The sequence below is a fragment of the Nycticebus coucang genome, chromosome 6 (genome assembly GCF_027406575.1).
Source record: "Nycticebus coucang isolate mNycCou1 chromosome 6, mNycCou1.pri, whole genome shotgun sequence".
Classification (NCBI taxonomy): domain Eukaryota; kingdom Metazoa; phylum Chordata; class Mammalia; order Primates; family Lorisidae; genus Nycticebus; species Nycticebus coucang.
The window spans coordinates 75,469,024-75,495,498 of NC_069785.1; the positions used below are offsets into that span (position 1 = coordinate 75,469,024).

Genomic DNA, 26,475 nt, shown 5'->3' on the forward strand with positions numbered 1-26,475 from the left:
TTCCAGTACTCTGGGAGGCTGAGGTGGGTGGATTACCTGAGCTCATAAGTTTAAGACCAGCCTGAGCTAAAGCAAGACCTCTTCTCTAAAAATAGTCAGGCATTGTGGCAGATACCTGTAGTCCTAGCTAATTAGGAGGCTGAGGCAGGAGAATCACTTAAGCCTAAGAGCACTCTACCCAGGGCAACAAAATGAAACTCTGTCTCAAACAACAACAACAAAAAAAAACAAAGATACACACACACACACACATATTAGCCTAGGCCTACACAGGGTCAAGATCATCAATATCACTGTCTTCTACCTCCTTATCTTGTTGTACAAGAAGGTCTTCATTAGGTCTTCATTGGCAATAACGTACATGAAGCTGTCATCTGCAATGATAACCATGTCTTCTTCTGGAATACCTCCAGAAGGATATACCTGAGGCTGTTGTACATTTAACTTGCTCTTTTTAATAAGTAGAAGGAGTACATTTTACAGTAAGGATAAAAAATGTAAATACATAAGCCAGTAACATAGTCATTCATTATCAAGTATCATGTTAATATAATAATTGTACATACTGTACTTTTATATGAATGGTATGGCACAGTAGGTTTGTTTACACCAGCATGACCACAAAGAGTTGAGTAATGAATCACACTAGTATGTTAGCTACGATGTCATTAGGCAATAGGAATTACTCATCTCCATTATAATCTTATGGGGCCACTGTTGGGTACCTGGCCATCATTGACCAACATTTATAGCACAACTATAAATGTTTCACAAAGGTCTTATCCAATATTATGGTTTTTTTTTGAAACCTGAACGTAATTCTAAGGCTGGATTTGACTACAGAAATGATTAATACCCTTAAAAAATTTTGCTGCCATTATTCACCCTTCTTTTAGTTTTTGGCTAATTTGTTCAGAATGGATGCTTAGGATTCCTGTCTCATGCAGTGATTTCCGAGCCAGAAGATGGTTTTTGGAATGGTTCCTTGTAATTACACTAAAAGAGATCAAAAAAAAGAAAAGACCTTTTTTGTAAGAGCGGAAGAAGCCTAGAGGTTTATAAGATAAAGCAGAGAATAAATTAAACTCATCAGAAACCAAATATAGGAACCACTGACTTGAGTTTTACTCTTTTATAGCCATAAGTAGCATCCTTATTTTTTTCTAGTAACTTACATTCATTTTCTTAAGAATAGGTCTCACTCTGCTACCCTGGCTAGAGTGCAATGGTGTCATATAGCTCACTTCAAACTCCTGGGCTCAAGGGATCCTCCCGCTCAGCCTCCCGAGTAGCTGGTACTACTTGGCACACCACCACACCTAGCTAACTTTTCTACTTTTTTGTAGAGACAGGGGTCTCGATGTTGTCCAGGCTGATCTCAAACTCCTTATCTCAAGCAATCTTCCCATCACACCCTCCTAAAGTTCTAGGATTACAGGCAGGAACCACCACACCCAGCAGGAACTTTCTTTTAGAGTCTTCGATGTAAATGAATGGTTTTGTTTACCATTTATTTTGCATTTATAATCTTCAGATTAATAGATGATTTTCTGACATAATTGTTATGATATCCACACATGTAGGACATTATAGCAAAAATATGCTGTTTTATTCCCAGTATCACAAGATCTAAACCTACATTGCCTGATAAATTCTTTTTTTTTTTTTTTTTTTGTAGAGACAGAGTCTCACTTTATGGCCCTCAGTAGAGTGCCATGGCCTCACACAGCTCACAGCAACCTCCAACTCCTGGGCTTAAGCGATTCTCTTGCCTCAGCCTCCCGAGTAGCTGGGACTACAGGCGCCCGCCACAACGCCCGGCTATTTTTTGGTTGCAGTTTGGCCGGGGCCGGGTTTGAACCCGCCACCCTCGGTATATGGGGCCGGCGCCTTACCGACTGAGCCACAGGCGCTGCCCCTGCCTGATAAATTCTTTGAAAAATGTAGGCCTGGAAAAAATTATTGATTCTGATTGCTTGCTATACTGAAAACCAAAGTCTGAAATATTAGTGTATTTTTTGCTAGAATCTCCCTGTTGGACTTGGAGTACTGATTCTGTTTGCCCCATCTAGGAGTTCTCTGAAAATTTATCAGATGGCAGTCTCAATTATCATAATAAATGAAGCATCTGGTGTTCTTATTGTAAAGAGTATGTGTGATAATTTGTATGGTAACTGATTATCTGTGTGGTGGATGCAGGCAGTAGAGAAATAGGTGAGTTTGAGCTACCTTATTAAAAAAAGGTTGTGGGCTGGGCATGGTTGCTCACCTCTGTAATCCTACCACTGTAGGAGGCCAAGGATTGCCTGAACTCAGGAGTTTAAAACCAGCCTGAGCAAGAGTGAGACCCTGTTTCTACTAAAAATAGAAAAATTAGCCGCGCATTGTGGGCGCCTGTATTCCTGCTACTCAGGAGGCTGAGGCAAGAGGATTGCTTGAGCCTAGGAGTTTGAGGTGCTGTGAGCTATTGACGCCAGGGCACTCTACCCGGGATGACAGAGTGAGATTGTCTCAAAAAAAAAAAAGGAAGGAAAACCCAAACGGTTTTGGCTTGCTATCAGCTTTGCTTGTTGTTTCAGCTCATCCTAAGTCATAGCTGATTGTACTAAAGATATAATTATCCAAAGGATTTCGTTCATGTGTTTTCCCACTTTCTTCTACAATTTTCTGATACCAGGCTTTCTTCCCAGAATATGGTTTTATTCTCTGTATTTTCTATTTCTTGGCAGCATTGATATTTCGCCTGGAAGGAAATATTCAAGAATCCCTAGAACTCTTTCAGACATGTGCAGTTCTCAGTCCTCAGTGTGCTGATAACCTCAAGCAGGTGGCCAGATCTTTGTGAGTACTATTCACTTGGAGGCTATAGGATGCTCACAGAGAATGATGTAAAATGTGTTTTTAGGTCCCGCCTGCTGCAGGCAGCCTAGTATATAAGGCAAAAATGGTTTAATAGGTATAAAGGCATTTGTTTGAAGAGTGTAGATTAATTTTTAAATTTGAGAAAATGAGATAACTAGGATTAAGGAACTAAGTATTTAAAACACTGTACATTCTAGTTTGATGAGAGAACACCGATAATGTTTACCATGTGAATAATGGCATCTTGTGCCCTAAGTCCTCCAATCATAGTAGCATCCCATAGAATTTTTCTCATCTACTCTTCCAGTATTTCACATAATATTTGACACACAATAGGCAATAAGTATAGATAGTTCCCTGCTTATGATGGTTTGACTTACATGAGTTTTCAGCTTTATAGTGGTGCAAAATTGATATCTATTCAGTAGAAACTGTACTTTTATATCCATACAACCATACTGTTTTTCATTTTCAGTTCAATATTGTGTTACCTGAGATAGTAAACACTTTATTATAAAAAGGTTTTGTGTTAGATAATTTTATTCAACTTAAGCTAATGTGTTTTGAGTATATTACTTAGCTAGGCTAAGCTATGATGTTCAGTAGGTTAGATGTATTAAATATACTTTTGACTTAACATTTTCTTTTTAAATTTAAGAAAAATTTAGAATATTATGGGGTTCAAATGTTTCGATTATATGAATTGCTTTTGTATAGTTTGAGTGAAAATTATGTGTGCCCCAATATTTTTTTTTTTTTTTTTTGGATTTTGGCTGGGGCTAGGTTTGAACCTGCCACCTCTGGCATATGGGACCAGCGCCCTACTCCTTGAGCCACAGGCGCCGCCCGTGCCCCAATATTTTTAACTTACTACAAGTTTATGAGGACATAAAATGTCATAAATTAATGAGCATCTGCATTTGTTGAGTGAATGTCCTGAGGGTTCCTGGATGGAAGCAAACTCTGAAGTCTTAATAAGCTATCAGAGTACCATCTTTCCACTACTCTGTTGGATGAAGTTTCCATCTCCAGTTTCTTAGCTACTTTGTCATTCATTATCTACATTGTTTTTATAAGAGCCTGGTTTTCTTGTTTCTCTCCAAACTCATGATCTAATTAATAATATTAAGGAAAGAGTCTTAGGCTTGGAAGAAAAGGACATGTACATAGTGGATGATGCTAAACAGTGGCAGTTATTACTTAATATGGGATATCACTTGTCTTGTTTCTCTTTTGGTTTACATTTATAGTACATTGTAGGGAAAAAATTACAGAAAACATTCACTGGGTCAGGTGTGGTGGCTCATGCCTGTAATCTTAGCACTCTGGGAAGCCGAGGTAGGTGGATCACTTGAGCTCAGGAGTTCGAAACCAGCCTGAGCAAGAGCGAGACCCCATCTCTAAAAAAATAGCCAGGCCTTGTGGCAGGTGCCTGTAGTCCCAGCTACTTGAGAGGCTGAGGCAAGAAGATTGCTTGAGCCTAAGAGTTTGAGGTTGCTGTGAGCTATGACTGTACAGTACTCTACAGGGGGCAAGAAAGTGAGACTGCCTCAAAAAAAAACTTCCACTAATATTGGTGTAGAGGCTCGGCACAGGGGTTACGGCACTAGCCATGTACACCAAAGGTGGTGGGTTCAAGCCTGGCCTGGGCCAGCTAAGCAACAGTAACTCCAAGGCCAATAGCCGAGTGTTGTGTCTGGGCGTAGTCCCAGCTACTTGGGAGGCTGAGGCAAGAGAATCGCTTAAGCCCAGAGTTTGAGGTTGAGGTTTGACATCACGGCACCCAGGGCGACATAGTGAGACTCTGTCTCAAAAAAAAAAAAAAAATTTGGTATAGAATGAGACCAAGGCCCTGGAACAGCTGCCAGTGCAGTCCCAACAAAGAAAGCCTCCGCTGTGTGTACAGCAGCCTCACTGGCCAAACCAATACAATCAGCTCATAGGCAAAAGGCTTCCAGAATTGTCTGCTGGATGACATGTGAGTAAAATGTGGGACTAGTGGGGTTAATCTAAGAATTTTGAGGTAATGATTCTGGAAAATGTGTCTTCCACAGATTTCTTTTGGGAAAACATAAAGCTGCTACTGAAGTATATAATGAAGCAGCTAAACTTAACCAGAAAGACTGGGTAAGTAGGGAGCTTTCAGTTCTTTCTTATTAGTAAACATGCTGATAGCCCCATTTATCGTATGTTACTATTTCGGAATTCTTATATGCCAAAATAAAATAGAATAAAATATCTTTATTTTATTCTAATACTTGATTGATAATTGAGGATCAAAAATCATGTTACCGGGCAGCGCCTGTGGCTCAGTGAGCAGGGCGCCGGCCCCATATGCTGAGGGTGGCGGGTTCAAACCCAGCCCCGGCCAAACTGCAACAAAAAAAATAGCCGGGCGTTGTGGCAGGTGCTTGTAGTCCCAGCTACTCGGGAGGCTGAGGCAGGAGAATCGCCTAAGCCTAGGAGTTGGAGGTTGAGCTGTGTGACGCCACGGCACTCTACCAAGGGCAATAAAGTAAAACTGTCTCTACAAAAAAAAAAAAAAAATCATGTTACCTCTTAACTTTGCAGACATTGCTGCATGGTTTTCTAGCAGTCAGTGTTTCTGATAAGCATTCTTTTATCAGTCTGATTTTGTTGATGACCCTACTTTACTCGCAAGAAATTTTGGGTGTTTTTTCTTTCTTTATTCTTCTTCTTCTTTTTTTTTTTTTTGCAGTTTTTGGCCGGGCCTGGGTTTGAACCCGCCACCTCCGGCATATGGAGCTGGCGCCCTACACCTTTGAGCCACGGGCGCCTGGGTATTTTTTCTTTATCACTGAAGTTGCAACATGTCAGCAATAGGTGTCTAGTTGAGTAATTCTTTATTTTTTCCTCTCCATTGTCTGTATCAATGGAAGGTGGTATGTAACTGCAACAGAAAATTTGACTAAACATTGGCTTTGCTAATTAGGAGTTTACATTTTATTCTATGACATAAGAAATCCAGGGAAGTAGTTGCTGGTATTGATTTGGTCCTAGGTTGTCAAGGCTGAGAGTTTTTCCTCATGCTTACAAGATGACTGCTGTAGCTCTGACATCACATCTGCATTATAGGGAAGGAGAAAGAAAGGAATACTGAGAAAAGGACAGAGGAAAAGCAGAAAAGGAAAGCAGAACTTTGCTGGAAGTCCCTAAGACTTCCACTTATGTCATATCAACTACCCCTTCTATAAGGATGGTTGGAAAATGTAGTTTTTAGTCTGGTCACATTGTCTTTCTAAACAAAACTTGGGTTCTGTTAGGGAAAAAAAAACAGAGTGGGTATTAGGTAGGTAACCAGTAGTATCTGTCATACTGTCTTCCACTCTCTGTTCAGTACGTTCTTGTGTTTTCTCCATGTCTCTTAATTTGCCTGTTTTATTTTCTACTTCCATCTTCTTGTAATGGCCTCTTCAATATCTCTGATTCTTGAAGTTCTGTTCTGTTTTCTAGAAGTATCCTTTTCTTTTTCTCTTCATTTTGGTTCTTCTTTTAATGCTGTTGGTTTTTTCTCAAGTATTTGATAGTTATTGGAGAGACATTCATATCTATGAGGGCTAGATTTATTAGTACAGAGAATTAGTATGGGTTTTCTTTGCAATTCTTACAGCACTATTATTTTTGAAGTGTATTCAATTTTTCAGTCAGTTTCTTCTAGAGGTCTGAAGATTGAATTGTTTTGAGTCTTTATGCCATAGAGTATTTTATAGTTAACAGAGTGAAGCTACAGATAAAGAAAAAATCATATATTTTTCCAATCAGTTATTTTTTCAACAAATAAATGTCTGCTATATGCCAGACACTGGGCCAGGAGTAGGCTGTACCTTGGACAGGCAAAGATGGACTGGTGGATATAATCAAATAGGAAATACAAGAAGGAAGATGAGCAAGTGTGGGGAGAAGGTGATGATAACAAATTAGAGTTGAATCCTGTCTTTCAGAGGATTTTAGACATAAGTTTTAGGTTCTCTATGTAAATAGAGATGTATCCAGTGCATGGTTAGATATAGAAATTGAACAGAAGTGTTTTGGGTTAGAGATGTACATTTTGGAGTCAACAATATAAAGATGGTAATTGAAACTGACATTGATGAGATCACCCTGCAGTGAGCTGAGGATGGAACCCTGAAAAAAGCAGTTACAAAGGGCTGAGCAGAAGGAAAGAACCCATAGAGGGACATAGGAGAGCTCAGGGTCATGGGGAGATGTCTGTTAATCTATCCAGTTGGTCAGAAGAACTCATTTGGTATCACTGACTCACTTGGGATAACCATTGCTTTGGCACTCTCAAAAGTAGTTATTTCTGAGATAGCCAGTGCTCCACCCTGCATAACTCATTAAGTTCTTGTAGAAAACCTTGTAACCCTACTTTCTTGGACTCATCAGGGTATTCCCTAGTCCGGCTTCAGTAGGGAAATAATTCCTCCTGTCATTATGTTTTTTTTTTTTTTTTGAGACAGAGTCTTACTTTGTTACCCTCAGTAGAGTGCTCTGGCGTCATAGCTCACAGCAACCTCAAACTCTTGGGTTCATGCATTCCTCTTGTCTCAGCCTCCCAGGTAGCTGGGACTACAGGTGCCTGCCCCAACACCTGGCTATTTTTAGAGATGGAGGTCTCGCTTTGCTCAGGTTGGTCTCAAACTCCTGAGCTCAAGCAGTCTACCTGCCTTGGCCTCCCAGAATGCTGGGATTACAGGCATGAGCCCCTGTGTCCAGCCCTTCCTGTCATTATTTTATTTGCCTTTTTTTTTTTTTTGAGACAGAGCCTCAAGCTGTCACCCTGGGTAGAGTGCTGTGGCATCACAGCTCACAGTAACCTCCAACTCCTGGGCTCAAGTGATTCTCCTGCCTCTGCCTCCCAAGTAGCTGGGACTACAGGCACCTGCCACAAGGCCTGGCTATTTTTTGGTTGCAACCGTCATTGTTGTTTGGCGGGCCTGGGCTGGATTCGAACCCACCAGCTCAGGTGTATGTGGCTGGCACCTTAGCCACTTGAGCCACAGGCGCCAAGCCTATTTGACTTTTGGTACAGCTCTGTTAAAAAGGAACGATTTCCCCTTAGACAAGTGAGGAAGCTGAGGCTTTGGAAGATGGAATAACTTGCTGAAGGCACATAGTAAACAGTGATAGAATCAGAGATGGAATTCAGGCACAAAATCTAGGATTTCCTCGCTTATGGCCTGTGATCTTTCCACTATACCAAGTGACTTTGCAGGATGACTGCTGGATTCCCTCACCTCATGAAAAATAGAATTTGTCTCTGATACAAATCAGGGGATACTTATTTTCCTTTCAGATTTCCTTTGTAGACTGTTTGTTTTAAGGCATATTTCTGCCTTCTCAAATAATACTTATGCCAAATGATTTTAAAAGCTTAGTAGTTAGGGGCGGTGCCTGTGGCTCAGTTGGTAAGGCGCCGGCCCCATATACCGAGGGTGGCAGGTTCAAACCCGGCCCCGGCCAAACTGCAACCAAAAAATAGCCGGGCGTTGTGGCGGGTGCCTGTAGTCCCAGCTTACTTGGGAGGCTGAGGCAAGAGAATCGCTTAAGCCCAGGAGTCGGAGGTTGCTGTGAGCTGTGTGAGGCCATGGCACTCTACCAAGGGCCATAAAGTGAGACTCTGTCTCTACCAAAAAAAAAAAAAAAAAGCTTAGTAGTTAGTTAGCCTTCAGGACATTTAAAGAACAAAAAAATGCTGCATTTCTCCCCTATCTGCATGTGTACATTCTTACAGCTTGACAAAGCGAGAAGTACACAAGTTTTGGAGGAAGCCTGAGTTCAGCTCCCAATGCTTTATAATGTAGACATGATTTGAATTGTGAGTTAAGAAAAAAATATTTTAATGTAAGGCATTTGTGAGATAATTGGAATTTTGAACATAATTTACTATCTGATATTGTAGGGAGGTTAAAAAAAGACCTCCTCCTTTAGAAATACATACTGAAATATTTGTGGATGAAATGTGCTGTCTTGTATTTACTTACAGAAGTAGTAGAAGTAGGCTCGTTGTCCATAGCATAGTGGTTACGGTATCAGCCATATAACACCAAGGCTGGCAGGTTCAAATCTGGCCCAGGCCAGCTAAACAACAGTGACAACTGCAACAAGAAAATAGCTGGGCATTGTGGTGGGCACCTATAGTCATAGCTATTAGGAGATTGAGGCAAGAGAATTGCTTAAGCCCAAGAGTCTGAGATTTCTGTGAGCTGTGATGCCATGGCACTCTACCAAGGGTGACATAGTAAGACTCGTCCCAAAAAAAAAAACAAACAAAAAAAGTAGAAGTAGATGGTATATGGATTGGACAGTTATTGGGGCAGGATGACGAGTACATGGTTATTCTGTCTACATTTGTATGTATTGAAAAAATCCCAGTAACTGTGTTGCACATATGCTGGGAAAAGTAAAGTAACATATATAAAAACATCTGTAATAAAGCCTTATGTATGTGATGTATAGATAGATGCTCAATAAATGCTGTTTTGTTGTTATTTTAGGAGACTTGGAGAATAGTATAACAGTTATCCCTGAGTCTGGGGGTCCAAGTTTTTGTGGGCAAGGATACATTCCCATTACTAACAGGATGGTCCTTACCATGTTTCCCAAGAGCAGTTTTCTCCTCCTCTAAAGTTACCTTGACTAAATAAATGAGAGATTTATCATAAAGGAATTTGATAGAATCCATAAAATAGCATCAAAAGATACAGGTTGGTCTTCTAGTGAACTAGAACTGAAAAACTGTCAGCATCCAAAGTAGCTACTCTACATTTTTAGTTTCATCTTTTCTTTCAGTAGATCAGAGGTTGGTGAGCCTTTTTTGTAAAGGCCAGTTAGTAAATATTTTAAGCTTTGCAGTTTCTTACAGACTCAGTTGCAAATACTTACCTCTGCAATTCTTGTGTGAAAGAGCCATGTGAAAACAAGTGATCATGACTGTGCTCCAATAAAACTTTATTTACAAAAAAGTGTAGGGAACAGATTTGACCTCTGCTCTGGACTTCTGTAGATGGCAGCCAATTACGTACATATATTCCGCCATAGCGGTCTCCAGATAGTGCTGTCAGTCCTCAAATTCGAATCACCTAATGAATTAATTAAATGTTTAGAACTAGCTAGTTTCATTCCAATCCCAGATTCCTAGGGAAAGGATTTCAGTTGACTCAGGTGTCCCTTTTTCTGTAAATCTATCTTGGCTTCTGGGTGGAACTGTGAGTAGTCTCTTCTGAGAAGAGGACGTAAAAGGTGTGGGTGGTAGACATCTCTTAGAGGAAAAGGATATGGAAATGGACTGAGCATGTACCCCAGGGTACCACATAGACCCAGGAAGATCACATGTTTATTCTGCCTTCCTTCCTTCCTTCTTTTCCTTTTCCTTTTTTACATTCTCACTCTTGCCCTGATAGAGTGCTGTAGCGTCATAGCTCACAGCAACTTCAAACTCTTGGGCTCAAGTGATTCTCCTGCCTCAGCCTGCTGAGTAGCTAGAACTACAGGGGCCACAACCCCCAGCTAATTTTTAGTAGCAATGGGGTCTTGCTCTTGCCGGGGCTGGACTGTAACTCCTGAGCTCAAGTGATCCACCTGCCTCACCTTCCCAGAGGGCTAGGATTAGCCACTGCACCCAGCCCGCTTTTATTTCTTACTGATTTATTTTTTTTATTAAGGAGCTCGTTTTATAGAATTAAATATATTTAACTATGGACTAATAAAAAGGCTGGCTGTGGTACATATTTTACACTTGATCTTAGCCAAAAGGCCAAGAAGCGATTGTGGTACATATTTTAAAGTTATAAACTTTGCTGAGCAATAACAATTGCTAGTTGTCTGTTGTTTCACTCTTAATACTTTCTGTGGAATTATACTTAAGCTGTTTTCCTTTCTTTTGTGTGTAGGAGATCTGCCATAACCTAGGAGTTTGCTATATTTACCTGAAGCAGTTCAACAAGGTAATTTGCAGAAGTGGTGATGGATTTCACTGAGGGTACATTTGTGACAGAGGTGATACTGCTCATTTGTATTATTATCCCTAGTGTTTGCAGTGATTTGGGGAAATAAAAATTCAAAGTCCCTTTATACATTTATCCTCATTTTAATTCTCATTTGTAAACATTCATCTGTTTTTTTTTTTTGTAGAGACAGGGTCTCACTTTATGGCCCTCGGTACAGTGCCGTGGCCTCATACAGCTCACAGCAACCTCCAACTCCTGGGCTTAAGCGATTCTCTTGCCTCAGCCTCCCGAGTAGCTGGGACTACAGGCGCCCGCCACAATGCCCGGCTATTTTTTTTGGTTGCAGTTTGGCCGGGGCCGGGCTTGAACCCGCCACCCTCGGTATATAGGGCCGGCGCCTTACCGACTGAGCCACAGGCGCCGCCCACATTCATCTATTTCTTTCTGCTTTTAACAGAAAAATAGAAAATTGTAGAAATATGAGGGAATGACAGTTTAATTTTCTTTTTCTTTTTTCTTTTCTTTCTTTCTTTCTTTTTTTTTTTTTTGAGATAAGAGTCTCACTATGTCATCCTTGGTACAGTGCCATGGCGTCACAGCTTACAGCAACCTCAAACTCTCCAGCTTAAGCAATTCTCTTGCCTCAGCCTCCCAAATAGCTAGGACTACAGGCACCCACCACAACGCCTGGCTATTTTTTTGTTGTAGTTGTCGTTGTTTGTTAGGCCTGGGCCGGGTTCAAACCCAACAGCCTCAGTGTATATGGCCAGCACCCTAGCTGCTGAGCTATAGTTGCTGAAATCCAGTTTAATTTTCTAGCATATAAACCATTTGTAGCATTTAATATTTATAAAATACAAATATTAAAAGTGGATTGTAAGCCTTAAAGTTATAATCATGACCATGTGATCTATGTCATGCTCCAACAGCAACTAATTTTAGTTTTTGAGGTCATTAAAAATGAGTTTTAAGAGTGGTGCCTGTGGCTCAGTGGTAGGGTGCTGGCCAGTCGGCGGGTTTGAACCTGTCCTGGCCAAACTGCAAAAAAAAAAATTGTCAGGCATTGTGGCAGGCGCCTCTAGTCCCAGCTACTCGGGAGGCTAAGGCAAGAGAATCGCCTAAGCCCAGGAATTGGAGGTTGCTGTGAGCTGTGACGCCATGGCACTCTACTGAGGGCGATAAAGTGAGACTCTCTCTCTCTCTCTTTTTTTTTTTTTTTTTCTGAGACAGAGCCTCAAGCTGTCGCCCTGGGTAGAGTGCCGTGAATCATAGCTCACAGCAACCTCAAACTCCTGGGCTCAAGTGAGTCTCCTGTCTCCTGCCTCCCAAGTAGCTGGGACTACAGGCGCCTGCCACAACACCCAGCTATTTTTTGGTTGCAGCTGTCATTGTTGTTTGGCGGGCCCGGGCTGGATTCAAACCTGCCAGCTCAGGTGTATGTGGCTGGTGCCTTAGCTGCTTGAGCCACAGACACCGAGCCAGAGACTCTCTTTTAAAACAAAAAAAAAAAAGAGAGAGTTTTAAATGTTAAGTTGATCTGATTTCTGAGAGTTTTTAGTTTTAATTTTTTAGTTATTTTCCATGATGAAAATTTGTTTTCTCTTAGAGAAAACAGTTTGAACTTACCTAGATACTCAAATAAAAATGTGCACATACATACAGGAAGGCCATAAAGTCCATGTGCAATTTAAAATTGTACACTGTTTTAAATTGCACACAAACTTTATGGTCACCATGTATATCTTAATTGAGGAATAGATTAAATTATTGAGAACTCTGGAAGTTAGTGATGGTGGGTGTGTAGTTTGCTTTATAGAGCTTCTACTTAGTGATTATGAAGTTCTTCAGTTCTCCTCTCTCCAAGTGCCACCAGGGCTGAGGATCTGAATTAGTTAATACCCATTTATTTAGTTCATGTGAATTTGCAGACTGGTGTAACCTAATCTGTCTCTCACCAGTATTGAAAAAATCTGTACATTAGCAGTTGAGGTATAAGAGTAATCTTTTCTACTGTGAGATAGATAGGTGGGCTCCTTAGGTTTCCTGGATGGATCTACAGTTTTATTACTTAGTTTTATGTACTTAGGAGATTTTTCTCTTCAGAGAATATTTTGAGCAGATACAGTTCTATTCACAAGATTAATTCAGAGCCTGGGGAGAAGGATTAGTCTTTGGTTGGCTTTATTCTGAGGAGAAGAACTGTATTTAGATTTTACTGTAAAGCTAATAGGCTAAGCAAATACAATACCTGGCATTTATATAAATACTTGTCAAATAGATGAATGACTAAACATAGCCCTTTTGTTCTCTGCTAGGATATAAGCTCTTCCAGAGCAAGGAGTTTATTTTGCTAATTCTAGTATGTAGTATACCTAGCATCTAGAACAGCAGGCACTCAGTGGACACTTGCTGAGTGACTAAATGAGAACTTCATTCATTCATCTTCATTCATCATCACATCGGTGGGGAAATGAGGCCTACCTGGGGAGAGCTGTGCAATTGGTCAGTGGTGCAACTGGGATTGAGTTGAGTGCAGTGCTCTACACTGTACTAGGATGTTCCTTGAGTCATGGCTTTGAATGTCAAGCAGAAAACATGCAGAAAGATAAATCATCTTGAGTAAATTCTCCCAAGTGGCTTCAGAAGCATGTATCTCGTGTTGCTGACTGACCTGTTTGATGAAATATGGTGTTCTTGCATCTGTACAGTGGGAGCTCTGAACAATATAATGCCATTGCTTTTTAGTGGTAGTTATTTGGTTTTCTTTACTCTTTCAACCTTGTCAGGCACAAGACCAGTTGCACAGTGCCCTCCATCTTAATAGGCATGATCTGACTTACATAATGTTGGGGAAGATCCACCTGCTGGAGGGAAACTTGGACAAAGCCATCGAAATTTACAAGAAAGCAGTGGAGTAAGTATATCAGTTTCCTTTATAGAGATGGGTAACTATAAAAAATTGAATGGCTATATGAACTCCTGAGCCTAGAAGAGAGAATCTGGTTCTGTGAGTTAAAGGTTAAGCTGAGGTTTAGGTTAGGAATTCCTGATATCTTCAATAAGGTAGACTGTGTTTCTTACCTTTCAGGATGGCTGCTTTAGGTTAGCTGGGCAGCTATGTTCCATAAGTCAACCAGGGATCCACGTTTCTTCCGTATTAATTCACCATTCTTTAGGTTGTAGTCTTCACCTGCGTGTTTGGAACTGAATGTAACATCCATGTTCTAGGCTTGATATCGGGGGCGGGGGGGAGAGTATAGGAATAAGCATCTGATAATAAGTTTTAAATGTCCAGAAATTGCATTATCATTCCTGTTCACCTTCCACAGTTCAAAATGAGTCAAGTGGCTACACATAGCTGCAAGGGAAGTGGTTAGACATATACTCAGGAGGAAGGGAAGAACAGTTTGGGGCCAACTAGCAGTTAGCCATTTTGGTTTTATGCTTTATTGCAGATCTTGTGGTTTCAGAAATATTAGGGACAGAAATCTGCTGATTTAGTAACAAACAACTGGCCTTACTAGCATGTGACCAATATCTTGTTTTTTTTAAAACATCACTAGGAGGATTCAAATCCCTGTTGACAGTGGAACTGGCAGGCTTTCCCATGATGCTGTTTCATGTTTCCTTTCTAGAGATGTATGCTATCTTATCTTTTCTGTATAGGGTCTCGTGTTTCTTTTAAGTAGGATAGTTGTAGCAGAATGCTTTGAACATTTCATTTGTTGGGTCACTTAATAGAATGCCTACTCTGGTTCAAGGCCTATTATTCTAATTATACTCTGAACTAGAACTGGATTTCTACTAATTTATTAATTACCTTTGTCTTCTCCCTTGGTAGTAATTTTTCAGTTATATCAATCACACTACTTTCTAAAATTTCTTCAATCATATTTGTGTCTAAAAATACAGAAAAATCCCTTGGTTTGTTTAAGCTACAAAAGAGATTTTTGTCATCAAGAGGCTGTTTATATTGGCAAGTAGTAAGGAGACATGTAACACACATTAAGTGCTGCTGGAGTGCTAGGTAGTAGCCCTGATCCCTGACCCCTGCCTTACAGAAGTAGACTCTTGGCTGGGTGTGATGGCTCACGCCTATAATCCCAGCACTCTGGGAGGCTGAGGCAGGAGGATCGCTTGAGGTCAGGAGGATCTTGACTAAAAACAGATAAATTAGTCAGGTGCGATGGTACATGCCTGTAGTCCTCAATCTATCTTGACTAAAAACAGATAAATTAGTCAGGTGCGATGGTACATGCCTGTAGTCCTTGATCTATCTTGACTAAAAACAGATAAATTAGTCAGGTGCGATTGTATATGCCTGTAGTCCTCGATCTATCTTGACTAAAAACAGATAAATTAGTCAGGTGTGATGGTACATGCCTTTAGTCCTAGCTGCTCGGGAGGCTAAGGCAGGAGGATCACTTGAGCACAGGAGTTTGAGGTTGCTGTGAGCTAAGCTGATGCCATGGTACTCTACCCTGGGCCACAGAGTGAAACTCTTGTCTCAAAAAAAACAAAAGTAAACTCTTTGAGATTAACATGAAGGCATTCTTCCAGTGAGTAGTCAAGGACTTAAGTCACTAAATTTCCCAAAGCAAACATGGGGTCAGCTGAAAATTTTGAGCTTCATTGAGAAGATAGAGACCTTTGTTTATGAACCAAAACTTTGGAGAGAGTAGTCGTGTTGTAGTGGGGGAATGGATGCTGCTACAATCCTAGAAGTTACCTGGTTTTGGGAAGGGAAGTGATCAAAATAGATATGTATTAATGGCGGAAAGGGAAGGCAGATTCTCAGGTGAACTGAGAAAGCTTTGTTTGGCCATCTCAGACCTTGTCTGGGGCTGTGGCTCTTCTGGTTCTGGTCTCCCTATGAGAGCAGCACCCTAGGTCATTCCTTAGAAGCAGGAGACATTGTTGCTTGCCCTTGGGGGTTTTAGCTCTTGAAACTGATAATCCTGTGGTCAGATTATCTCAACTCACTGTGGCTTTGGTTTTGTGACAAAGACAAATGCTAGTGAGGGATTGAAATAGTGTTCTACTTAATGCCCAAAGGCCAATGACTAATTCTTTCCTAGGGTTGGGGAGTGGCTTCCATTTTTTGTTCAGTTTGGATATTTAGTGTGGCTTTTTGTTTAATTTGGAGAACACATCATAAGGGGTTTGGGATCTTAAATTATGCAGAAAATTATGCTGCCTGGCATTTGAGCACAATGAGACAGAAGAAGAAATATCCCACAAGAGGGGACTTTCTAAACTATGTGTGTGCTAGACTAATTTGGTTTATAAAGCAAAGTTCTGTTAATTTTCTCTGTGTGATTAAGACAGTCACACAAACCATTCCCTAGGTCCTTTCTTAGGCCTTAGGCCCTAAGAAAGGAGTCTGGATTCTAAGTCCCATTTCTCTCTTGCGGAGCAGTCCTCCCTGTAACCAGGGTTGAGATGACCTACTTTTCAAGAAATGCCCAAATTGTCTACATGTATTTCCATGGGTAGCAGGAGGCTCCATGGAGTCTCTTGAGTGTTGCACGAGGGCAGATTCCTGTGCATGCTTCTGAGATCAGTGTCTGTCATCCACATCTGTTTCCCTCTGCGCATCTGTGTTGCAGGTTCTCACCAGAAAATACAGAGCTTCTTACAACTCTAGGATTACTCTACTTACAGGTAATTCTTCATTCATATATCAGTGTTAGAAATGCTTTGGGGCTTGTGTATATGGTGGTTTTCCTGCGTTTTGGTATTTAACACATTTTTACTAGAGATCATATGAAGCATATAAACCTTGCTCTTTATATTCTTTTTATTTTCTTTGGAGACAGAGTCTTGCTCTGTCACCCTGGATACAGAACAGTGGTGTCATCATAGCTCACTGCAGCTTCAAACCCCTGAGCTGATGCAATCTTCCTGCCTCAGCCTCCCAATGAGGCTACAAGTATATGCTACCATGCCTAGTTGATTTTTTCCTATTTCTGGTAGAGACAGAATTTCCCTCTTACTCAGGCTGGACTTGAACTCCTGACTTCAAGTGATCCTCTTGCCTCAGCCTCCCATAGTGCTAGGATTACAGGCATGAGCCACCATGCCCAGACCGTATTGACTATTCTTTGCTAAAGGAATTAATTTAATTTTCTGCATTTAAATTGGAGGCAGTTCTATTTTAGCATTGTGCATTTGTAATTTTAGTCTAACCAAAGAAATAACAAATACGGGAAATAACTGGTCTTGGAGGTGTTATTTTGTTGTAGGGGGAGAAATCGTGATAGAAACTAGCACTTCTTAGGGGTTTGGTGCAGATGCCATTTCTGTTCTTCCCAGCCAGAGTTTTAGAAGGAAAGAGAGAAATCAAAGCATACTTTATCTAGAATAAGAAGTATCCTCTCCCCTCCACATTCTGGAGTATGAGCAGGATTCTGCTGGGTCCAGGCAAACCTGAGGGACTTTACTACCCCTCCTCCCCTGCCCCACCCCAATTTCCCAAGTTCTGCATTCAGCTGATTCTGCCTGCACAGTCTCTTTGGTGGCCTTTATGTTTATTTTAAAGGAATCAGACGCTTAACCCTGGGTCTTTCTAGACTTTGGCTTGGGAGGTTGGCTCCAAGGAAGAGGAGGGTAACCAGCCCATTTCCTACTATGAGGCATTAATGTGAACAGCACTAGTGTGCAAGAGAAGGTTCCTAGCAAGTAGATACTTTGACCTTATCAGGGTACAAATCAACAAAGTAGGATGAAAATCATGAATATGGGGAGAATTTCAGGGTTTTGGGTTTTTTTATCTGATAACTAGCTTTTTTTTGTTGTTATTGTTGGTTGTTGCAATTTGGTGGGGGCCGGTGCCCTACTCACTGAACACAGGCGCCACCCTAACTATAGCTTTTTTTTTTTTCATCATCAGGAGAACTCATAAAACACAAAAGTTGGGGTATTTTCTGTTCTGGGTGTGGCTGGCCAGATCTTAACTGCCATATCCATGTCCCCTACTGATGTAAATTTTCTGGTTGGTATTTTCTCCAGCTTGGCATTTACCAGAAGGCATTTGAACATCTTGGGAATGCACTGACTTATGACCCTACCAACTATAAGGTATTGTAGGCTGTGAAACCCCAGAGTTTTCATGTAGATGTTCCCACTGCTCCTAGAGGTGATCTGAACCTGGAAAGCCAGGGGGATAGCTTCCTTATTTTAAATACCTGAGAAATTACCCTTTCTTAGTAAAATTATAAAAGGAAGCTCACAGGGACGGAAAAGCAAGTACCAGTGTACTCAATACAAATATGAAAGCAGCATATGAAACAACTATACTCCCACATAAGAGAAAAACAAAACTACATTCAAGGTGAGAGGGTGAGAGAGTGGGGAGTTTGGTGAGCTCTCACCTAACTGTCACAATATAAGGGTATGTGGCACACCTCCTGGTGGAGGGCTCAACTACAACTTATACTTCACCTAACAAATGCAAACAATGTAACTTAATTTTTTGTACCCTTGTATCAATCTGAAATAAAACTTAAAAAATGAAAATATTGGGCAGCGCCTGTGGCTCAGTGAGCAGGGCGCCGGCCCCATATACCGAGAGTGGCGGGTTCAAACCCGGCCCCGGCCAAACTGCAACAGAAAAATAGCCGGGCGTTGTGGCGGGCGCCTGTAGTCCCAGCTACTCGGGAGGCTGAGGCAGGAGGATCGCCTAAGCCCAGGAGTTGGAGGTTGCTGTGAGCTGTGTGACGCCACGGCACTCTACCGAGGGCAATAAAGTGAAACTCTGTCTCTACAAAAAAAAAAACGAAAATATTCTAAAGTGTTGGTGCTCTGTTTCTTATTTTCTAAAGAGCACATTTATTATAATAGGCCTGTAACCTCTACAGAAAGCAAAATCATAGTGCTGTTAAAGTATGTGTTACTTAGGAAATTAGCAATGCCTCTACAACTGTAGTCCAAAATAATTCTGGTGAAGTGACTTTTAGATTCCTAAAGAATTTTAAATTGCAGCTTTTGTCTAGAATGACATTGGGGAAAGGAATATCATCAGACGGATGAATGTCATTGAGGGAGATGCAGCAAGACAGGCTACTTTTTTTTTTTTTTTTTTGCAGTTTTTGGCGGGGGCCAGTTTTGAACCCACCACCTCCGGTATATGGGCTCAGCGCCCTACTCCTTTGAGCCACAGGCGCCGTCCTAGACAGGCTACTTATTGAAGGACACCAACCTAGTCCTGAGTTAGGACGTCATACTATCCTGACTGTGCTGGGTCTCCACACTGATAACTTTCTTTAGAAATGAAAGGGCTGCTCTGATGAAGCATAAAGCTGACTCACCCTCTGTTCTATGGCAGAAAGAACTATAACTTAAGTAGCCAAGGACAAGTATTTTTGAGGTGGCTAGAGCACGTGATGTACCAAGCAGGGGCAGAAGAACGAGCTGAAGGCAGGTTTTACTTACCGGCCTGGTATTCATTCTGAAGTGCAGACTTCCCTGTCTAGAAGTAGAAAATCAGATGGCTAAGGTGGTGACATTTGATCTTTTCTCTTTTTTGGACTGTACCAAAGAGTCCCAGTGTGAGTCATGGGGGCATTCTTCAGGAACATTTGCCATAATAGCTTGAATGTGTTATTTATGTCCCTGGAAGGGTTTTTGTGCCATCTATGCTGATGGACTTGCTGAGGATCCCAGGTAAGAAGCCTGCTTTGCTGTGGTAGCCTTTTGGGAGTGACTGGATTACTAACTTTCCATATGCATGTTTTTAGGCCATCTTGGCAGCAGGCAGCATGATGCAGACCCACGGGGACTTTGATGTTGCCCTCACCAAATATAGAGTTGTAGCTTGTGCTGTTCCAGAAAGTCCCCCACTGTGGAATAATATTGGAATGTGTTTCTTTGGCAAGAAGAAATATGTGGCAGTGAGTGTCCCCATGTGTCCCTTGTTTGTGTTCATACATAGGGTTACTGGGTCTGCTTAGCTTGCCCCACCCCCTCGTTTAGTGCCTCCTCTCTCCCACAGGCTATCAGCTGCCTGAAACGAGCCAACTACTTGGCACCCTTTGACTGGAAGATTCTGTACAATTTGGGCCTCGTCCACTTGACCATGCAGCAGTATGCATCAGCTTTTCATTTTCTCAGCGCAGCCATCAACTTCCAGCCAAAGATGGGGGAGCTTTACATGCTCTTAGCTGGTAAGAGACATTTATATGGAAACCCCCCTCCACAGTCTGTAATGAGGGAAAAATGGATTAGAATCATAGGTCAGTGGCTACTGACCCAGAGACGCCATTCCCTTGGAGATCCTAGAGAACTGTGATCCTCAGCCCAGGAATTGGGCCACACAATAGGAGGTGAGTGGCAGGGGAGTGAGCAGAGCTCAGTCTTATTTCCAGCCACTCTGCACCATTCGCATCACCACCTGAGCTCCCTCCTTGCAGATCAGCAGCAGCATTAGATTCTCACAGGAGCGTGGCCCCTACTGTCAGCTGCACATGTGAGGGATCTAGGTTGCAGCTCCTTACTAGAATCTAATGCCTCATGATCTGAGGTGGAGCAGAGGTGGTGGTGTTACTGCTGGAACTGTGTAGCTGCAGAAAAACAAGCTCCGGTCTCTCACTGATTTTGTATTGTGGTTAATTGTATAATTATTTCATATGTATATTACAGTGTAATAATATTAGAAATAAAGTGTACAGTAAATGTAATGTGCTTGAATCATCCCCAAATCACACTCCACCCACCCCTATCTGTGGAAAAATTGTCTTCCATGAAACCTTCGCCTGGGGACCCCCTGCTATAGGAATCGGATTACCATCCAAGAGCTTGAAGAAATACAAAAGAAAAAGATGACAAAGTAACTGATTGCTTCTAACCTGGGGGAATTTCATTCAGAAACTAACAGGTTAAATCAAGATCATCCAGGGTGGCGTCTGTGGCTCAAAGGGGTAGGGCGCTGGCCCCATATGCTGGAGGTGGTGGGTTCAAACCCAGCCCCGGCCAAAAACTGCAAAAAAAAAAATCAAGATCATCCCTAGTTCACCTTTTACTAATTTTTTCCTCTTGACTTAACAGTTCATCTTTACATATATCGAATCCAGCTAAGTTCCAGACATTGAGTGTTAAGAGCCTGGGCTTTAAGTTAAGTGAGGTTCTGCCTTCACTACTTAATATATGTACTTAGGGTTGATGTGAGGATTACATTACATAGTCAATGAATATAATTCATTGGTTTTATTGAAATACTGGTTTTTGAAAACTATTTTGTGGTTATGCAATTATTATGATGAATATTATTGTTACTATAATCTAAATGGTGCCTAGGTGGTAGTTCTAAATTAAGGTACCTTATGTTGAAACCCTTATCTCTTCTAAGCACATTATGTAGAATGTAGTTCCATTCCTGAACCTCTATTTTATGCTATACAAATAGTAAAGTTGGTCACAAATGTAAGTTAAAATTAAGTACTTTAAAAATTATATAAAACCGTTTAAAAGTACTGATTAAATTCTTTATAAGGCGTATAATCTCCATATACTACACTTACTAAATGTAAGCCTAAAAGCAGTTTCCATGCCCTTATTCACAGTAGTCTTCTGGTGGTTTTTTTAGTCATTACTGTGGGATTTTTATTGATAAGAGAAAGCCTGCAAAAGCAATCGAGTGATGGTTATTTGCAGATTGATAGCCCAGTTCTAATGGGACATAGAAAGGTAAACAGCCATAACATAAGGCATGAGCAGCAGTTCTAGCCTTACATAGTACAGATGGTGTTCACGTCAGGCCCTGGAGGAAAGCTAGCATGGGGTAGCAAAGAGCGGCTGAGGAGCCACTGTGAACAAAGGCACACAGCCGAGAAACTCTAGGGTCCCTTGCAATTAGTGGTCAGTAGTGTTAGAGAGTGTGATGGGAGGTGAGTCGGGTTATGGAGGGCCATGAGTACAGTGCTAGTACTTAAGACTCTCCTAGGGCCATGTTTGTCCACTTGTATTCTAGATCTCCTCAAAGGTGCCTGGTTTGGGAGTGAGTGCAAAGCTGGTGGAGAGGCAGAGTGGGCAGAGCTTCATTTTCATTTGTTTGATATATTAGACATCAAGGAGATACGGATTAAAGAAGAAGGGGGGAATATTCTATTGCTAAATAAAAGTTTAAAGATCACAGTTATAGGTAATAAGGAACCGTGAGGATTCTTAAAGTAGGACAGTGACATGGTCAGATTTGTAAGTCAGTGAGATACCTGGTGGCATCGTGGAAAGTAGAATGGAAGCAGGTAGGGTTATTGCCACTGTGGGAAAAATGGGAAGCTTGAAACTACTTGAGCCTGAACAAGGTTATTGTCAGAAAAGAAACTGCAAAAATAGGGTGCACAAAAGTTGGTGACATATTAACTGTGGAGAAGGGGTTGTTGAAAATGGCATGAGGGGGTGGCGCCTGTGGCTCAGTCGGTAAGGCGCCGGCCCCATATACCGAGGGTGGCGGGTTCAAACCCGGCCCCGGCCAAACTGCAACCAAAAAATAGCCGGGCGTTGTGGCGGGCGCCTGTAGTCCCAGCTACTCGGGAGGCTGAGGCAAGAGAATCGCTTAAGCCCAGGAGTTGGAGGTTGCTGCGAGCTGTGTGAGGCCACGGCACTCTACCGAGGGCCGAGGGCCGTAAAGTGAGACTCTGTCTCTACAAAAAAAAAAAGAAAATGGCATGAGGGATCTAAGCTCCATGAACTGAGCAGAGGGTTGGGGGGAGGGGAAAGAGGAGTTCAGTTTGGGGGCAGCATTGAAACATTTGTTTTTGAGTGGAACTTTCCAGCTACAGTGCTCACTTTCTTTTTTTTTTTTTTTTGTAGAGACAGAGTCTCACTTTATGGCCCTCGGTAGAGTGCCGTGGCCTCACACAGCTCACAGCAACCTCCAGTTCCTGGGCTTAGGCAATTCTCTTGCCTCAGCCTCCCAAGAAGCTGGGACTACAGGCGCCCGCCACAACGCCCGGCTATTTTTTTGGTTGCAGTTTGGCCGGGGCCGGGTTTGAACCCACCACCCTCGGTATATGGGGCCGGCGCCTTACTGACTGAGCCACAGGCGCCGCCCACAGTGCTCACTTTCTTTGTTGCAGTGGCTCTGACAAACCTAGAAGATGTAGAGAATGCCAAGAGGGCCTACACAGAAGCAGTCCGCCTGGATAAGTAAGCTGCTTGGCTGGGAGTGGTGCTGGGGAGAGTCGTGAGGTACCCATAGCACTGGAGCTGCCTACATCAGCCTGGTGGTTTTTCTGTGGCCTCTGTACATAGCAGGCCCAAGTGTGGAAGGGTTGGTTCTTAGGCATGTGGTGGCTCATTTCTGAGAAAATGTTTCCAGTCTCAGTTTAGTGGTCAGAGGCCAGAGAAAGACAGCTGACAGTAGGGTTGGGCTGCTGATAAATACGGGCTAGCTGGGATATCAGACAGGACTCTGGGCTCCATTTAACCTTAGATGACCTTGACTGTTCCACAATTTATTCCACTGGCCTCTGCTAGACATTAGGATAGGGATCTCTTTTACAACCTTGGCCTGGGAGGTTTTTGTCAGACTTGGTCCCAATATCTGCTTTGCTGGTTGGGCAATTCATTCCTCGATTCTTCTCTACAAGTCCACATAGCACGTGTTCCACTTTGATGTGTAACGGAGAACTCTCTACTAAACCAGTTTTATTATGTTTTTGTGTAATGAGAAGGGTCTCTAAGTGTTTGTTGCAGAGCCCCAGCTCCATAGGATCCCTGTCTGTCTGTCACAGGTGTAACCCTTTAGTAAACCTGAACTATGCTGTGCTACTATACAACCAGGGTGAAAAGAAGGGTGCCCTGGCCCAGTATCAGGAGATGGAGAAGAAAGTCAGCCTGCTTAAGGACAGTAGCTCTCTGGAACTTGACTCTGAGGTATGTTTTTTTTGTTGTTTTTTTTTTTTTTTTGAGACAGAGTCTCATTATGTCTCCCTTGGTAGAGTGCTGTGGCATCACAGCTCACAGCAACCTCAAACTCCGGGGCTTAAGCAATTCTCTTGCCTTAGCCTCCCAAGTAGCTGGGACTACAGGTACCCACCACAATGCCCGGCTATTTTTGTGTTTATGTGTGGTTGTTGTAGTTGTCATTGTTGTTTCTTTAGTGGGCCTGGGCCAGGTTCGAACCCACCAGCCCCAGTGTATGTGGCCGGTGCCCTAACCACTGAGCTACAGGTGCCAAGCCTGAGGTATGTTTTTTATTAGCTCCCTGGAGTCATAAGTAAGCTGTCCAGGAGACTTTGGATCAAGCCCAAATAATCCAAATACAGGTATAGGCTTATGGCTCTTTTGGGTTTTGATGTTCCTGGCAGCATGAGTTCATCAATTAGTAACAGCCTAGGAAATACTTCTTAGGATAATAATAAAAGGAAATTGAGGCTTATTGAGTTCCTGTTATGTTGCTGATACAGTCATCTAAGTTGAAGTCTGTGTCTCTTTGTAGCTTCCTCCTACTCCCTTTCATGTAGGAAAGGTGGAGTTTAGTCCAATAATGCACCAAACTTGATTTGTTGGGTTTTGAGATCTGTACAAGCCCATTTGCCAACCACTAAGGGTAATCGTATTCTCTGCTGTTCCAGAATGATTTCCTTGTGGTAAGTCCTTCCTACCTGAAATGCTATTGTAGCTAAAATCATCTGGTAGAAGACCATGGAAGAGGTGGTTTGGCTTGTCTATACCAGTCATGCCTGTGACTTTTTTTCTTCTTTTACGGATACAAGATGGTGGAGATGGCTCAGAAATTGGGAGCTGCACTTCAGGTTGGGGAGGCGCTCGTCTGGACTAAACCAGTTAAAGATTGCAAATCAAAGCACCGGACTACTTCAACCAGCAAACCTGCCAGCATCCAGCAGCCTCTGGGCTCTAATCAGACTCTAGGACAGGCAATGTCTTCAGCAGCTGCATACAGGAAGCTCCCCTCAGGTAGGAGGTTAAAGCTCCATGAAGACCTAGTGGTGTAAGCCATGTGCCAGCAAAGGAATTACAGCTTTGAGTGTGATTTTCACTCTTCAGAGTCATAACATGTCCAGTGTAGTATTGGCCAGAAAGGAGGAAAAACCGTAGTGTGGCCAAATTGACTCTGTTCCCTTAAGTCAAGCTGTGTAGTAGGTAACAGCTACTTGTAGGCTTAGTTGAATGGTTAATACCCTGGGTCTTTACAATTTTCAAATCTAGAAATATTAAGTACATTCTCTTATGCAGTCTTGCTTTAGTTTTTACTGCTTTATTGTAAGTTGACACAATGTAGGTGATTAAAGATTTCTTTCAGTGACTCACTGTAGGCAAACCTGCCTGTTGCTTTACTTTTTTAGTTACAGTCTTTCCTCATAGCTGCAAAGATAGACCACAGTCCCACTACCCCCAGAAAATACGAGGTTTCCTCTTGATTTCTTCTGGAATAGTGAAACTGAGAATTCAAATATTTATTTTGTTGCTAGGTGTCGGAGGAATGTCCCAGCTCTCAAAGCCACCATCTCTTCCTCTGGAGCCAGAGCCTGTTGTGGAAGCAAGTCCAGCTGAAACATCAGAACAAATAAGAGAAAAATAAGAGTAGGCTGACCCCAGAGTAGGGGTTTCTTGGATGAAGATGTTCCAGACTGGGGAAGGTCACATGACATAGAGCGGAGGCCACCACTGTCACCACTGTTCCTGGCAGGCACCACAGAATTAAAACACAGACTGCTGAGTGTGTTGCGATGGTCATGAGGAGCCCAAGGTGCTTCCTACCTACCTGGTAGTAGCGTTTGAGGTAGCAGCCCCTCTATTAGACCCATAAGCCAGGAAATAGGGAGAAGTCAGCATGGACCATTCCTTTCAGAAGTGGGAGCGAGGCTTTTGAGGCTCTGTGTAGGTAACTGCAAGTCAGCAAGGCATATGATGCTGTTTCCTTTTGAAAGGAAACTTTTATCTCCTGGCTGACTGACACCTTCCTTTCTGCAAGAAAAGACAAAGACCTCTGCTCAGTAGCCCTGTGATGGCGAAGGCTTGGCTTGACTGGGATAGTCCCCAAGGCAAACACAAATATTAAAAAAAGGCTAAGTTGAGGCCCAGCCTGGTGTGTATTCAGCTACATTTGCCCAAAGGGAATCCAGAACAAGCCCTAAATTTTGTTCTTGAGAGAGGTCAGAGTCTAGAAGCCAGATCATGTGAGTATGAGAAGGAGTAGGAGCCGAGTCTGGTCTAATGCTGGTCTAGTATCAGCACCAAGATCTAAAATAAAGGGAAGAGCTCTTTAGCCGAATAAGACAATCAGTGATAACCACAGACCAGATGGTATTAACGCATTATCTGTATGTCTTTTTAAGAATAAAGATTATGTATTATCATTCTTATGGGGAAAGTTGTTATTCAGGTATAAAAATAAGAGATTACAATAAAAGCTTTTAAAAATAACTTACGGTCAGGCGGCGCCTGTGGCTCAGTCGGGAAGGCACCGGCCCCATATACCGAGGGTGACGGGTTCAAACCCGGCCCCGGCCAAACTGCAACCAAAAAATAGCCGGGTGTTGTGGCGGGTGCCTGTAGTCCCAGCTACTCGGGAGGCTGAGGCAAGAGAATTGCTTAAGCCCAGGAGTTGGAGGTTGCTGTGAGCTGTGTGAGGCCACGGCACTCTACCGAGGGCCATAAAGTGAGACTCTGTCTCTACAAA

The 26,475-nt window shown here is 42.3% G+C and overlaps 1 protein-coding gene and 1 pseudogene across 4 annotated transcripts in view; one reads left to right on the forward strand and one right to left on the reverse strand.

Annotated features, from left to right (window-relative positions):
* BBS4 (Bardet-Biedl syndrome 4) overlaps positions 1–26,232 on the forward strand; it is a 44,069-nt gene extending 17,837 nt beyond the window's left edge. Inside the window, exons 5-16 of one of the 4 annotated variants that reach the window (XM_053595929.1) lie at positions 2,730–2,841; positions 4,917–4,989; positions 10,776–10,829; positions 13,619–13,746; positions 16,442–16,496; positions 17,844–17,912; positions 19,571–19,723; positions 19,825–19,996; positions 22,907–22,976; positions 23,613–23,705; positions 24,548–24,749; positions 25,265–26,232. In XM_053595929.1, coding sequence (XP_053451904.1) covers positions 2,730–2,841; positions 4,917–4,989; positions 10,776–10,829; positions 13,619–13,746; positions 16,442–16,496; positions 17,844–17,912; positions 19,571–19,723; positions 19,825–19,996; positions 22,907–22,976; positions 23,613–23,705; positions 24,548–24,704 — 1,136 coding nt within the window. In that variant the 3' untranslated portion in view covers positions 24,705–24,749; positions 25,265–26,232. Of the gene's footprint in view, positions 1–2,729; positions 2,842–4,916; positions 4,990–10,775; positions 10,830–13,618; positions 13,747–16,441; positions 16,497–17,843; positions 17,913–19,570; positions 19,724–19,824; positions 19,997–22,906; positions 22,977–23,563; positions 23,706–24,547; positions 24,750–25,264 lie in introns of all 4 variants that reach the window. The other 3 variants (XM_053595926.1, XM_053595928.1, XM_053595927.1) reach the window with 3 other exon arrangements.
* Positions 10,559–10,651, reverse strand: LOC128589273 (uncharacterized; annotated as a pseudogene).
* Positions 26,233–26,475: the final 243 nt, after the last annotated feature.